Consider the following 14,855-nt stretch of genomic DNA (forward strand, 5'->3'; position numbering starts at 1 on the left):
TGTTAATGGTCTCCCACTCTTTCCTCTGGCAGGATTTAGGCCACAAGATTTCAGGCTTTTTCGCTTCCATCTTCCTCTCTACCGCTGATTTTGATACTGATTTTGAACACATTACCTAGGTATGTAGCTGAAAAACATGTCAAAAAAAGTGTGTTTAGATTGAGAGTGCTTTTTTCAGTGCAGTGGACTGAATGGTCTCTTGTAAATGTGATTCATATAAAATAAATTTCCCATTTACTGTCTTTTCCATCTGGGGTAGTCCACTTTGCTCTGGATATTATTATAGCTCTGTTTCTTGCTTTAAAAAAATTAAATCAGGTGAGAATGACATTGAGGCAGCAGTTGATGGCACTCTGATGGCAGAGTCAAATGTGAAGTCAATAGATTTTGGAGAGTGTAGGAAAGGAACTGGATGCTTTCTGAAGCTAACTTAGTAACATGGATATGGTTGCTAGAGGTTAGCCTTTGCAGCAGCCTGACATTATTACAAGTTTTTGATGATAGAAATTGTTTTTGCTCTGGGTAAGAATGACCATAATGTTGTCAAAAGGAAAAATAGAACCCTATGGTATGTTACTGGAGGAGAAGGGGTGGAGGAGAATGATGAGTATGCCATGGTTCAGAGAAACAGCCAATATCTTTACTATCACTGATGATTTGCAGTGTCCTTAGCCTCCAGAAAATTGGTAATATTTAACAGGTACCACATGATCAACATTTAATGATTTTAACATCAAAGATTGAAGAAAAAATATATTTTTTAACTTCCCTTTACCTGATTACAACATGAGATTGGAGAAGTTATTCACCTGCATTCAGTTATGGTCCAGTTACAGTACACGTGACACTGCTATTCACATATAATTTCAAATGTACCATATGAAAGAAATTTAGATTAATGCATGACATAATTACAGGCATTGTAAAAAAAAGGAATACATACAGGCAAATTATTATGGTGAGCCCAAGCCCCTTTAAATTGATAATTGTTTAACCTTATGGCCAAAATCAAACTACATAGTCGCTAAAGTAAACAACATGAAACTTTAGTCAAATGCTTTATCTGTGGAAATGTTTGAAATTTTCAGCATCTTTTTCTCAGTTCAATGGCAAGCACTTAGATTTCTGAACCAACTTAAAGGCAAGTGAACATATTTAACAAAGTTAACCTTTCCAGACAGCAGTTGAGTGTGAAAGAATTGCAATGACACGTTTATATAGGCATAATATTTTTTAATTGCCTATTATGAAAGCATGTGGATGGACAATAAAACAATGTTGCCACTGTTAAGAAGCATGTATATTTTCAGCCACCTGAGAAAGCTTTATTCTAAACAAGAAGTGGAAGCTCCCTCCATTCCAGTTGCATGCTGTCCTCCAGGTAATAGTAAAGGTGGACCCTGAATCACGTATAACAAATATTTCATCTTAATGGAGTTGTAGTCCGATGACCTTTTTGGCTAGCTGAAGAACGGGGAAAAAAGATAATAGTTAGAAATCTGGTTCCTTCCTTTTACTTTATTCTTCAAGTGGCAATAGTTAAATTCCAATTTATTGAAATTGAGTAGCGACAGGGAGTGAGATGTTTAATTACCACATTTCACAGCACCAATCATCCTTGGCAACAACTTGCTCAAAAGAATGTGACCAACCCCACATGACTCCAAAGGAAACAAGGGCACTATGGATAAGAATCTGTTAATACTGGCTAAATTAAAGAGGTCACAATATGGAGGATCTTTGTATTTGCAAGGCATGCTTGGCCTCTTTCTGTGAAAGTTGCAAGATGGGAGTCACGGCTCCAAGGACCCTGGATGGCTGTTGAGGATAAGGAAAGGTCCAGATGTCCTTACTTTGTTAATATGTATGAGGGTTGCAGAAAGAGATAAGGAGGTCTGAAAATGCATAGTGGGGATTGGTTATAGAAGGGGGTGTAAAAAGGTATTGTTAATAATGTTGCAGAGTGTTTGTGCTGCTGTTTGATGATTGGTTAAAGTGTGAAACGTGTTTGAATTGTTTATACAACCTGGGAAAATGTTTCATTACTTTAGTTAACAGACTTCCTTCTAGAAGCTTCTGTAGAAACATTGTAATGGGATACTTTGTAATTGGGTTAGGGAACTGTCAATAACTGTATAATGTGATTGATATGTGTGATTGGCTTGTAGGGGTTGCCCCCCCCCCACCATATAGTTTCATGCCACGGGTCCAATGGCCTATAAAAGAGTGAACCCCATGAGGATCGGAGTCGGTCTTCTGGAGGTGCACTTGGGGTCATGTGACCTGCTGGAGGTGTCTGCTCGCATGAGGCTGAAGGACTTGAACGAGTAGAGACAAGTATCGGACCAGCGGTGGTTAGGTATTGTATAGGGAGTTTGTTTGTATTTGGGTTGAATAAAGAATAGTTGTTCCAGTGCTTGACTCAGTATTTTACTGAACTAGACTAGGGGGGTAGGCTGTAGGATCATAATTACAAATTCACACTTACGACCGACCTATGCAAGAGCGGAACTCGCTATCAAAACATGGAGGGGACCGGGGGACACAATTTTTTTAGCGGCCACGCGCGCATGCGCACACTCACACACACGCGCGAGGCTTCGGAGGCTCAATCCAGCGATAAATGCAGCTCAACTCTGCCTGTCTCACCGGGTTAACTACAGCCCTGACTGGACACCAGCACTGCTTCTCCGCGCTGACCATATTTCCCGCAAGTCCAGGAAGGGCTGTAGGCTCACCTGGCGGGACAGGCAGAGATGAGCTGGGTTTAGCGCTGCTTCTCTGCGCTGGCTGTGGGCCTGGGGACACCGCGCCCATCTGACTACCAACCAAAGATCCTATAGCGGAGGATCTTTGCTGCCGATCTCTCTGACCACCCATGGGGGGGGGGGGGCACTCGGGACAGCGCCGGAGACCCGGTCAGGATCGATCCTGGCTGCAGATGAGACGCAGATCTGTGCCACGTCTCCCTTCTCCAATCACCGCACTCCATCCTCAGTCCCACCCCCCCCCCCCCACTCCTCCCTCCTCCAATCATCGTGCTGAATCAACATGTCCCGCCCCCATTGCCTGCTGACCGACGTATCTCTCGTCCAATCGGCGCCCTCGATCACCAGTCCCACCCCTACTGTCTCACGGAAAGCGGAGATTTCACCGGGTTTTAAAATTCGGATTACAAAAACTTGGGGGGGATGTCCCCCACCTCTCAAAACCACGGGGGGGTCGTGTCCCCTCTGCCCCCCCCCCGTGTTTTCCGCTCCTGGACCTATGGAAAAGTGAGCCTCAAATCTGGAAAACGCCTAGCTTCACCAGAATTAAGAAATGAGCTTGCAGTAGAAATTACTTCTCTATTTTGGACCCATCAATGCAAAAATGTGTTGGAGTTGTATTTACGGCTCCATTCTTTTTCAAGCCGGATCACAACCAGGATTGCTTAAAATATGCCTTCCCATAAATGCTTAAACAGAAGCATTGATCTTCATTCTACACCATTATGCTTAAGGGTTTATTCTTACTTTCCATTTCTCAGTTTACAATATCTGTCTTTCCTGGGATCAGAACTATATTTTGAATTAGTGACAGTAAATTTCTGAAAATACTGCAGAAAAGCATAATTGTAGCTCAACAGAAACAACCCAATACATACCACTCGGTTTTACTACCTATTGAACAAGCGTGTTGGAATAACATTACCCCTATTGACATTAGTAGTCAGAGAAAAGCTGAACTAACAGCAAAGGGCTTACCTCGGGGCTGCCTGCTGGGATATGTCCTGGAAAATGATTTGTATTCATCTGGAGGTGGAAGGTCTTCAACTGAATGAAAATTATACTTGGATTCAAAGTCATCAGCTGAATATAAACAATTAATTAAACATTAGATAGAGGAAATGATCTAATTCATTCATTTAGTTTAAATATTTTTCAGGTGCCATTTCAGTTAAAAGTTAGATTAAATTAGGCGAAATATGCATGATGCTCAGTTAAATTTCATAGGGTTTCCAATTAATTCCAGTAATTTCAGTGGAGACTTGAAACTATAGAAACTTGAAAGTAGCCAGATAAAACCTAAATCACCATCTTTTGAGAGGGAGGATAGAATCGATCCTTTTATTTTTAGTTAATGTTGCCTGATCATTCCATATTCTTCAAATGTTGATAAAATATTAAGATCATTTGTGCAACATTGTATTAATTTTTTCTGAAATACGGTCTTTAAAATTTTCAGTGGCGAGTGCAATTTTCATATTTATAATTTTCTACTTGTAATAAGCATTGCGACAGTTGAGTAACATACTGATAACTGCTCATACAAAGTGGAGCTGACAGTTCCTTTAGATTCTGAAGAAATATTAATTTAATTTGCCACGTTTTAATACCTTTTTTGGGTATAAAATGAACAGTGAGAAATTCCAGTTGGACACAAAGCTGAATTTCCCAGTGTTAGTACAGATGAAATCCTGGATAGTTGGTGGTTGTTTTCACCAGGCAACCAAAAATACACTGCTTCTACTGTTCTCAATCAGGTGGGTATAGGCTGCGGGCCGAGGAGCTTTATTCCAGTATTTCGTGACCCAAGTCACAGAACTACATGAAATTTTCACATATCGTGTAAAAAAATTATATAAATCACCCCTGAAACTCGTCATGAACAAGACTTGCACATTTTTATTAAATTAGAGAAAAACTGGAAAAATTTCGGGTATTTTTAGTCCAATCAAATCACGTTTAACATTGAGTTGTCTGCCAGTTGGCCAATCACACGCTTTGTTTCAGGCTAGCACACATCATTAGCTGAGAGGGCTTCACTGATGCCTGTTTTACTGGAGATTCAGATGAAGGTTTTTTGTCGTGGAAACTTGCAGCAGGGTAATTGAATTTAGTGAGAAAAGCATTAAGAAGTCTGAAAAATGTGCAGCTAAGTGGATAGAAGTGGAAGAAAGTCTTGAAAGCAAAGTCCCAGCTGAGAATCAACTCAAACTAATGTAAGATCTAAAGTCTGAATTTATGGAAATTAATCTGTATGGACTTTAATTAATTTAATTGCACCCTTTATAATGTGAAAAAATGAGATTTGGAGGCTGTACATTCACTCATTCATTCACTCACTCATTCATTCCTTCATTCCTTCATTCATTCATTCATTCATTCATTCATTCACTCACTCACTCACTTATTCTCTCATCCATTCACTCATTCATTCACTTATTCATTCACTCATTCATTCACTCATTCATTCATTCACTTATTCATTCATGGTTGAGGGCCTAAACTCTATGTATCAATAACAAGGTAAATTAAACATTTTCACTAATGCCAGCTTGTTGTAGAGTAATAAGTTTTAATCATCTAATCTCAGAGCTGCCTGCGATAACTTACCGGGAAAAGGTGCTCCGATCGCGGGGCCTATGTATTTAACATAGAAGCCGCGGTCTCAATTTAATAAGCTGCCGATTCGCGAACGCGGAGCCGCGGATCTTCTCCGTGGGCGCGGGGGAGGGGGGGGGTTTCCAGGAAACGGAGGAATATATCTATCTGGAATATATATAGGTATAATAATATATTTATTATACCTATATTACTACCTGAAATATATATAGGTATAATATTATATTATTATACCTATATTACTATCTGAAATAGACATAGTTATAATAATATTTACCATATGCCTGTGGCTGTACACAAATATCTGGAATATATATAGGTATAATAATATATAATAGAATATTATTATACCTAAATATGTTATTATACCTATTATTATACCTATATTACTATCTGGAATATATATAGGTATAATAATATTATATTATTATACCTATATTACTATCTGGAATATATATAGTTATAATAATATAATATAATATAATATAATATAATATATTTATATAAATATAATATTATTATACTTATATTACTATCTGGAATATATATAGGTATAATAATATATTATATTATTATACCTATATTACTACCTGGAATATATAGCGGTATAATGATATATAGTTTAAAAGGACTGCAACACGGAAACAGGCTGCCCATCGTGTAATATGGGCATTGGCCACTAGATGGAGCTTACTTTCCCGATCTCATTTTCTAATTAGTTTAAATAATTAATGTGCAACTTTCGGAAATGACGAGTTATGATATCCTTCTCAATTATATTTCATCTAAATCTGTGGAAAATTTCATGTAATTTGGTGACTTGGGTCACGAAAACTGATTTCTAGACACATTTTTGATGCTCGGCCCACAGCCTAGTAGATTTAGGCCCAGAACCAGCAGTCAGCAGTAAAGGAAAATCTCTGATACCTCTCTCCCCTCTCTTGATCTTTTTGGCTTCATCACAGAGAACAGACTATCGACTGGCATCCACTATAAACCCACAGTCCCAGTTACCTGGACTGCACCTCCCCCATGCTGCCTCTTGCAAAGACAATATCCTCCACTCTCAATTTCTCTATCTCCACATCTTCTCCCAAGATGAGATTTTCCATTCACGGACATTCAAGATGTTCTTTCCTCACTGAAAGTAGTTTCCCTTCCTGCTGCCATAGATGAATACCTCACCCGCATCTCCTCTGTGTCCCGTAGTTCTGCTCTCGCTCCTCTTCCCTTCAGATGGAACAAAGATAGAGTTCCCAAATCCCCACCTGCCTCTGTATCCAACATATCTTTCTCCACCACTTTCAATGTGAGCAAAAATTGTACATTTTAGTTTTAGACTTAGTTGAATCATAACGCTCAACTGCTGAAAGACAAAACAGTTTTTATATTTACCATATGCCTGTGGCTGTACACAAATAAGTCCGGGTCGATTTTTCAGTGGTAAAGGCGGTGGTGGTGGAGGGGGTGGTGGTAGCACAGAGTATGTAGGTGTCCGAATTGAGCTGGGTGAATGCTGGTTTCTGCCTGTAACCTCTGTACTGGATGACCTGAATGGTGGAAGAGGAGGTGATGATAGTTTTCCACTACCATTGTGCACTAGAAAACAGAATTTGTTGCATTTCAAATCAACTACAAATCAATATAACAGCAGAATTGATCACAGATATTATAATCTACATACACTGCAATATGAACATTTGGAATAACTGGAGTAGATATTCCATACTTTCATGCTTGCTCTACCTTTCAACAAAATCATGGCTGATTTAGTTTTATTAAACTTAAGGCTACTTTCCTTCTCTGCCCCATTCACTTAACATCTATCAATCCCGGACTTACTATTGATCCCTTGCCTTGAGTATTCTGAACGGCTAACTCATTATTTTGAGAACGATTCTCGATTTTAGCCACCCTAGAAATAAAATCCCCACACATACTCTGTCAAGCTGTATAAATTTAGTGTTTCATTGAGATTTTTACATTGATTGAGGTTATTATGTTTCTTCATGATACACACATTCCACCACAGGAATCAATCTAGTGAACCTTTGCTGCACTTTCTATCACAAGTCTGCCTCCCTATCCAAAATACCAGATGTGCTTTCAGTAGGGCTCTATATAAATGGAGAAAAATTAGTCTTGCTTTCAAGAGTATATTTGTAAAGCACATTTATACAGGTAAATTGAATCAGTTTTATTCATTAAAAAATACACAAAGCAAATTACCAGAAAAAGGTGAGGGTCGCTCACATCATGACAGATCTGTATTTTAAATTTAACTCAAGTTAACCAAAAATCTGTCAATAAATTAAAGTTTACAATTTGCCTTGTTTCTACTGTTTTTCGCAGGCGTTTGAGATGTCTCAGTGTTTTCAAAAAAAGTGTTCTTCTTTCCCACTGAATGGCTTAGTTATAATTCTAACTTTATGCATCCTTGATCCAGACTATCCCAGTTAAGCAATTAGTTTCTCTTGCGGAATTGATAACTTTGATTGTTTGGTTAGATTGAGGTTGAGGTTAAATCTGATGTATGAAATCTGCTTTCAATTAAATATGTTAGCTAAATATCTGCCACAACCCTGCAACATTTACTTAATTCTGGAGGTGGTTAAGATGTGGTGTAACTACAGTTCCATACAAATATATCACCTCCAATCTAAGATAGACACAAAATACTGGAGTAACTCAGCAGGACAAGCAGCATCTCTGGAGGGAAGGAATGGGTGACGTTTCAGGTCGAGACCCTTCTTCAGACTGAAAGTCACGGGAAAGTGAAACGAGAGATATAGAACAAATGAATGAAAGATCTATGGTAGTGAGTCTGGGTTAAAACATAGTTGGAGAGCAGGAGGAATCACAGAAGGGGAGCAGCGAGAGAGGACGTTGCAGAACTCTCGTTGGAGAGAGGAGGAGAACTTCTTCAAAGTAGACATACCTTGAGGAGATTTCACAGTGGAGCAGATGAAATGTGTAAGAAGGAACTGCAGATGCTGGTTTACTCCAGCAGTTGATATTTATTTTCCGTTTACCGCTGAGTTACTCCATCATTTTGTGTCTATCTGCGATTTAAACCAGCATCTGCAGTTCCTTCTTACACATTCCTACATTTCCTCCAGCATCTGCAGTTCCCACCTACATATGCTCCAAGCACCTCAGTCATGAGGATTTTGAAAAATCATGCATCAACAGTCTCCTCAATTTTGATACTTTGAATGAAGACTTTCGGTCCTGAGAGATGACTCTAATATATCTATCTATCTATATATTAAAACTCTGTGTGTGTGTTTGTGGGTGTGTCAGATTCGATTTTCAGATATTTTTTCAGAATAGATTTTTGCCCTTTGATTCCTTGGTCCGCCAAAACCACACGCTGAAACTCCGAGATTTTTTCCATTTCGCTAGCGATTTCACTTTTACATTCACTAATTCACTCCTCATTACATTTAGACATTTTTATGTACACATTTTTAAATAAAATCCTCCTCCCCCCACTAACTCATTTTAAAATCTAAACGGGACTCACGAGCTGCTGACGTCACAATGCCACATGCCGACCAATCCAGGCCCACCTGCCTCCAGGCCCCGCCCCCCCACCACTGTGGATTAAAGGCGCAGAGAGATCGAGAAACCTCTGCAGAACAAACATTCTACAGCTCCGTTCTGCTGTAGCTTCTCTGTTCTACACATCTCGGGGCAGCGACTCCTCACGCGCTGAACCTTATCATCACTGTTGGCGCAGCTCGTGACGCCTTGCGCGCTCATTCCAGCTGTGGGTTTACAGAGTCTGAAGCCGCTTCTCTCTCTCTCTCTCTCTCTCTTCATTTGGCAGCCTGGCTCTCCTCCACCCCCCACACCCCCCCGCTGCCCGCACCATGCCAGGTACGCTCACGCCACGCCTCCCACAGCTCAACTCCCGCCCGCCCGCTCCAAACCCCCCCCTCCCCTCCCCCCACTTCACCTCTCTCCCCCATTCTCCCCTTCCTCTCCCCCTTCATCCCCACTCGCCCTCTCCCCCCAGACAGAGCAGAACGCCGGCTGTTGCCAGAACCACAGACGCAGTTTTTCAGCTTCTAGCAACTGTGCCCGACCGACCTGCTTCTGGGGCGAAATCCCGCCTGCCCGTGTGTGTGTGACTGTTTGTGGGGCCGGCACGCTCTCTCCATTCAAGCAGATGCTCTCATCTGTTTGTGGGGGTGGGTGCTTAGTGTGTGTGACGAAGCACGCTCCTCTCCTCCAACAGCTTTGGTTCATGAGACGCGCGCAGCATCTCCTCTCTCTCCCCCACTATCTCTCCACCTCTCCCCTCCCCTCTCCTCCCCCACCCCTTTCACATTACCCTCTTCCCCTCTCCTCTCCCCCCTCTACCACCGCCTTCCCCTGTCTCCACCTACACCCGCCCCCAGCTCTCCTCCTCCCCCCATCCTAATCCCCCTCTCTCTCCCTTCCCCACTCTCTCCCCATCTCCCTCTCCCTTCCTCCCCCCCTCACCCCCATCTCCCTCTGTCTCTTGATCTTCTGTCTCTGCCTCTCTCTCTGTCTCTCCCCATTCTCTCTCTGCCCTCACTCTTTACCCCCCCCCCCCTCTCTCTAGACGCGCCTGCGAGTTGGGGGCTATACGTCAGTGGATAAGGCGGTTATGGGGTAAAAGGAACAAATTAATAATATTAATATAATATCAAGCTGGGTAGTTAGCATGTGTGCGGGATGGTAGTTAGTGTGTGTGACGCCACATGCTGCCCCCCCCCCCCCCCCCCGCAAACGCACGTCTGCACTTGGTCTAGTATACGTTTAAAACTCTGTGTGTGTGTGTGGATGTGTGTGTGTGTTATTTTGCATGTGAATCGTATCTCCTCGAAAACCAGACGCAAAAACGCAGAGATTTTTACAATTTCGGTAGGGATTTAACTTATGAGTTCAGAAATCCACTCCTTGGTCAATTATTTCCCCAGATTTTGAATAAAATTGATCACAAAACTCAATTTTTAAATATAAAAATATAAACGCCGCTTGCCAGCTGCTGACGTCACAATGCCCACATGCCCACCAATCCAGGCCCACATGCCTCCAGGCCCTACCCCCCAGCCACTGTGGATTAAAGGCGCAGAAAGATCAAGAAAGTTCTGCAGAACAAAGATTCTACAGCTCCATTCCGCTATAGCTTCTTTGTTCTACAGATCACGGGCCAGCGACTCCTCACGCGCTGAATCTACTCCCCATAGGTTCTGCAGAACAAACATTCTACAGCTCCGTTCCGCTATAGGATCACGTGCTGAACATTCTCATCATTGTTGGCGCAGCTCGTGAAGCCCTGCGCGCTCATTCCAGCTGTGGGTTTCCAGAGTCAGAAGCCGCTTCTCTCTCTCTCTCTTCATTTGGCAGCCCGGCTCCCCCCCCCCCCCCCACTTCTCATCTCCTCCTCCTTCCTCCCTCTCTCCTCTCTACCAAAGATCCTATACACGATCGTCTGTCGTCCCCCCGGCCTGGCTCTGTCACGCTGGCGGAAGCCATGATCGGCCGGTCCCCCCGCTGATTTTCACCGTCCTCAGATCGCTCCGTGCCTCGGGCTCGGGCTGCCGCCCTGCACCTCTCCTCTCTCTCTTTCTTTCATCCTCTCTCTCCCCCTCTCTCTCTCTCTCTCTCTCTCTCACCCCCTCTCTCTCTCTCACTCTCTCTCTCTCTCTCTCTCCCCCTCCCTCTCACCCCCTCCCTCTCTCCCCCCTTCCTCTCCCCAAACCCCCTGCCCTCCCACACCCTCCCTCCCCTAAACCCCCATCCCCTCCATCTATCCCCTACCACCTTCCCTTCACCTCCCCCATCCCTTACCCCCACCTCTTCCCCTTCCTTCTCACCCCCTCTCCCCCCTCCCCCCCTCTCAGCCCCTCTCTCTCTCTTCCCCTCTCCTTCCACCTCTCCCTCCCCTCCTCACCCACCTTCCCTCTCCTCCTTCCCTCCACCACCCCTCTCCCTCTGTCTCCTGCCCTTCTGTCTCTGCCTCTCTCTGTCTCTCCACGTTCTCTCTCTGCCCTCACTCTCTACCCCCCCCCCCCTCCCTTTCTAGACGCGCCTGCATGTTGGGGGCTATGCGTCAGTGGATAGGGCAGTTATGGGGTAAAAGGAGCAAATTAATAATATTAATATAATATCAAGGGGGGTAGTTAGTGTGTGTGACGGCGCATGCCGCCATGCCCCCCCCCCCTCGCAAACACGCGTTGGGGGAACAGACCCAATGGGTCCGCACTTGGTCTAGTATCTTTTAAAACCATTAATGCAACTATTTTATCTAACTAGCTCTTCCTTTTTTTTCTGCTGTTTTATCCTAATCCTGTAGGTAGATAAGAACGATATAACCCTACCCTGCACCGGCTGTTTTTTTGCTCAACGGACCTGATGATCTGCTGAAACCATTCAGTAATGGTTTCCCAGAGAGTTGTGAATCTGTGAAATTCTCTGCCTCAGAAGGCAGTGGAGGCCAATTCCCTGGATGCTTCCAAGAGAGAGTTAGATAGAGCTCTGAAAGATATTGTGGGGATATGGTGAGAAGGCAGGAACGGGGTACTGATTGTGGATGATCAGTCATGATCACGTTGAATGGCAGTGCTGGCTCGAAGGGCCTACTCCTGCACCTATTGTCTATTGTAATGAACACTTAAGATTGCTTCAGTGCTAGCTTAATGCTCGGGACTCAACATCAGACTGATAGTTCTGTGAAACTTTCTCATATTCACGTGGAATTCTTTAAAATAGGTTGATTTTATTACAGAATGTTGCTTTTCCCAACCACACCATGTTTAACATTACTATCCCACATGCATAAAACTCTTGTGATGTTAACTGCTATACCTAATTTATGAAGTAAATCAGATCATTATATTTACTGAATTGTAGCTATTACAGATTGCGTTATGATGACATAAGATACAGGACCATTAGAGGATGGTTGCTGTATACCTTAACATCTCTTACCTCCAGATCTAGATGTGGCTTCCCTTGCAGATACTTGGGTTGTATATGACATTTGACCAGATGATGAGGCTGAGCCTGGATGACCATAAGGAAACACTGATGGCAGTGGAGGAGGAAGAGTAGACATAGAATTTGTACTTGGTCTGTTGGAAAAGTTTGGCAGTTTTGGGGGCAAAGGTGGAGGAATTTCTAGATTGCTGAATAAAGGTGGTAGTGGTGGTGGAGGGGGTGGTGGTAGAGGGCTTTCAGCTTTTCCATGAGACACACTACAAGGGGATGGAGGTAATGGAGGTGGAGGGAGGGGAAGGAAATCTGTACAGTCTTCTGTGCAAAATATAGGTGGAGGTGGGGCAGGAAATGAGAAATCTGAAGCTTGTTCTTGAAAATTATGGGAAGGTGGAGGTGGTGGTAGCGGAGGTGATGGTGGTGGTGGTGGTGGTGGTGGTGGCTGTATGTATTGAAATTTTGATGGTTTACTGCTTTGAGGTGGAAGTGGAGGACCTTGTGATGTTAGTGTTGATTTTGTAGGTTTATTGAAAGAATGTGAGAGTGTTGGAGAAGTACAGTGCAGTGGAGATTTACCCTGACAGGGAGGCATGAGAGGAAGGGGAGGAGGTGCAAACGTGGACACAACAGGTCGCCCTGGAAGTGCCTTTTGAACTTTAGATACATCAGTAGATTCTGGACAATTAGATTGATTAGATGTACTTCGAACATTTCTGCCACTGTTATTCTGGACTGGGTATCTTGCCGCTTGTGTTTTTAGTCCAAAATGTAGATGAGCTGGCTTGGAAACTCGTTCTGAAATTAACAATCACATGTGAGTGTTTTGAAATCATTACCATTTTATTTTTATTAACTGTAAAATTAATTGCTTTTTATGTTGCAATGGAAGACAATGAAAAATATCAAAGATTTTCACCCAATTGTGAAGACTTCGTATTTCTATTGAAATGAAGAACAGATTCCAAACCAAGAAAAATACAAACTGAATTGAAATTCACACTCCATTGACAATTTTAAAGAAGGTTGGCATGCTCTGTTTTTATATCCAAAAACTTTAATACATTATAATAATTATGTGCATTCCAGGATTATTCCAATTCTGTTTCATGTCCTAATCAATAACTGAATAGGGTGTTTTTTGCAGTGTTTTAAATACAACACCCCTCAACGTGGGATGAATTCAGATTGGTTGAAATATAACTCTTGCTAATTGTTCCTAAAAATTCCTAAATAAAATATATATGGGCTGTTTTAGACATTCCATTAAACTGCCTTGATTTTGGCAGTATAGGTAATATTTCAAAGAGATCAATGGATGGAAAAGTTATACATCTCCTGTGAACACAAGGATACACTCTGGTGTCTCTCCTTTGGTTTAAACAAAATTAATTTCTCTTAACTCTATCCAGCAGACATAATAATAATAATGGATGGGATTTATATAGCGCCTTTCTAATACTCAAGGCGCTTAACATAGGAACACATAATGTTGGCAAGCACACAAATTACCTCAATGAGCTCCACGCAAGTGAGTTTCCACACCATTCCATAAATCTAGCCCAAACAAAGTATTCTACAGGACTACCTGAAGTATCTCTCTGTCCAGTAGGTCTGAGCACAGGAAACCCTCCCTGAAACAAGCCACCCATAGCAGTTGATGCTGCTGCTCCACCCACTGTACCATTGCTACTCGTTGGTTCTATTGGAAAATACAAATAAATGCAGAACATTTGTTACATTATTTTATAGTAGACACCTGTCAGAAATGCCTTCATGGTTGCAACAAAAGCCCACATTTATAAAAGAAACATTCCGATAAAATACAAATAATTTTCTCAAAGTATGAGCATAATTTATCTAGGGAGACAATTCTACACAATTTCCAAACAATTATTTGAATTAAAAAACAAGATTATGTTTAGAAATTTCTGATCAAACACATTACCATCTCTTTTGGTATTGTCAGCATAAAAAACTATTATTTACATTGACTGAAATCAAAGCAAATATTTATCGTTAGATAAATATACCTCAATGAAGTTTCATACCAAATTAATCAAGCCATGTGTATAAAACATGATCATCTTTTTATTTTACACATAACTACACGAGGCCTGGGAGTTTTAATTTGATTTTTCTTTTAAGTGTACAAAAGCAGAGTTGCGTATGATAACATCGAACGAACTTGGCAGTACTTACTATCAATGATTGGAGCACTTCTGTCATTGATCTGTGTCACCTTTTTCAACCGCACTCCAGTGTGGATATCTTCTAACAACGCAGGCCGCCCATGTTCTTCATCCTTGTGGTGTTTGGGAAACTCCCCATAAACCTAAGGAATTACATAATCCATTATGACTTTTAATGTTCCCACAATAAAAGTTAACTACATTGAAAATGCAAAAACAAAACAAGCCTAGTGTCTTGAATCTGAAATTGATTAAAACTACTGTGTTTCTGCATATTCTCTGATCAGTAGTTAAATTGCCTTAAAGA

General features: G+C 42.0%; 1 protein-coding gene across 4 annotated transcripts in view; it reads right to left on the reverse strand.

The window, feature by feature from the left end:
• Nucleotides 1-1,212: 1,212 nt before the first annotated feature.
• wipf3 (WAS/WASL interacting protein family member 3) overlaps nucleotides 1,213-14,855 on the reverse strand; it is a 46,750-nt gene continuing 33,107 nt past the window's right edge. For 3 of the 4 annotated variants that reach the window (XM_033047359.1, XM_033047352.1, XM_033047368.1), the window contains 6 exons: nucleotides 14,559-14,691; nucleotides 13,945-14,058; nucleotides 12,354-13,154; nucleotides 6,783-6,986; nucleotides 3,747-3,851; nucleotides 1,213-1,464 (listed from right to left, as the gene is read on the reverse strand). In XM_033047359.1, coding sequence (XP_032903250.1) covers nucleotides 1,424-1,464; nucleotides 3,747-3,851; nucleotides 6,783-6,986; nucleotides 12,354-13,154; nucleotides 13,945-14,008 — 1,215 coding nt within the window. In that variant the 5' untranslated portion in view covers nucleotides 14,009-14,058; nucleotides 14,559-14,691 and the 3' untranslated portion in view covers nucleotides 1,213-1,423. The remainder of the gene's footprint in view (nucleotides 1,465-3,746; nucleotides 3,852-6,782; nucleotides 6,987-12,353; nucleotides 13,155-13,944; nucleotides 14,059-14,558; nucleotides 14,692-14,855) is intronic. The other variant, XM_033047353.1, reaches the window with a different exon arrangement.

The sequence above is a fragment of the Amblyraja radiata genome, chromosome 2 (genome assembly GCF_010909765.2).
Source record: "Amblyraja radiata isolate CabotCenter1 chromosome 2, sAmbRad1.1.pri, whole genome shotgun sequence".
In the NCBI taxonomy this organism is placed as follows: domain Eukaryota; kingdom Metazoa; phylum Chordata; class Chondrichthyes; order Rajiformes; family Rajidae; genus Amblyraja; species Amblyraja radiata.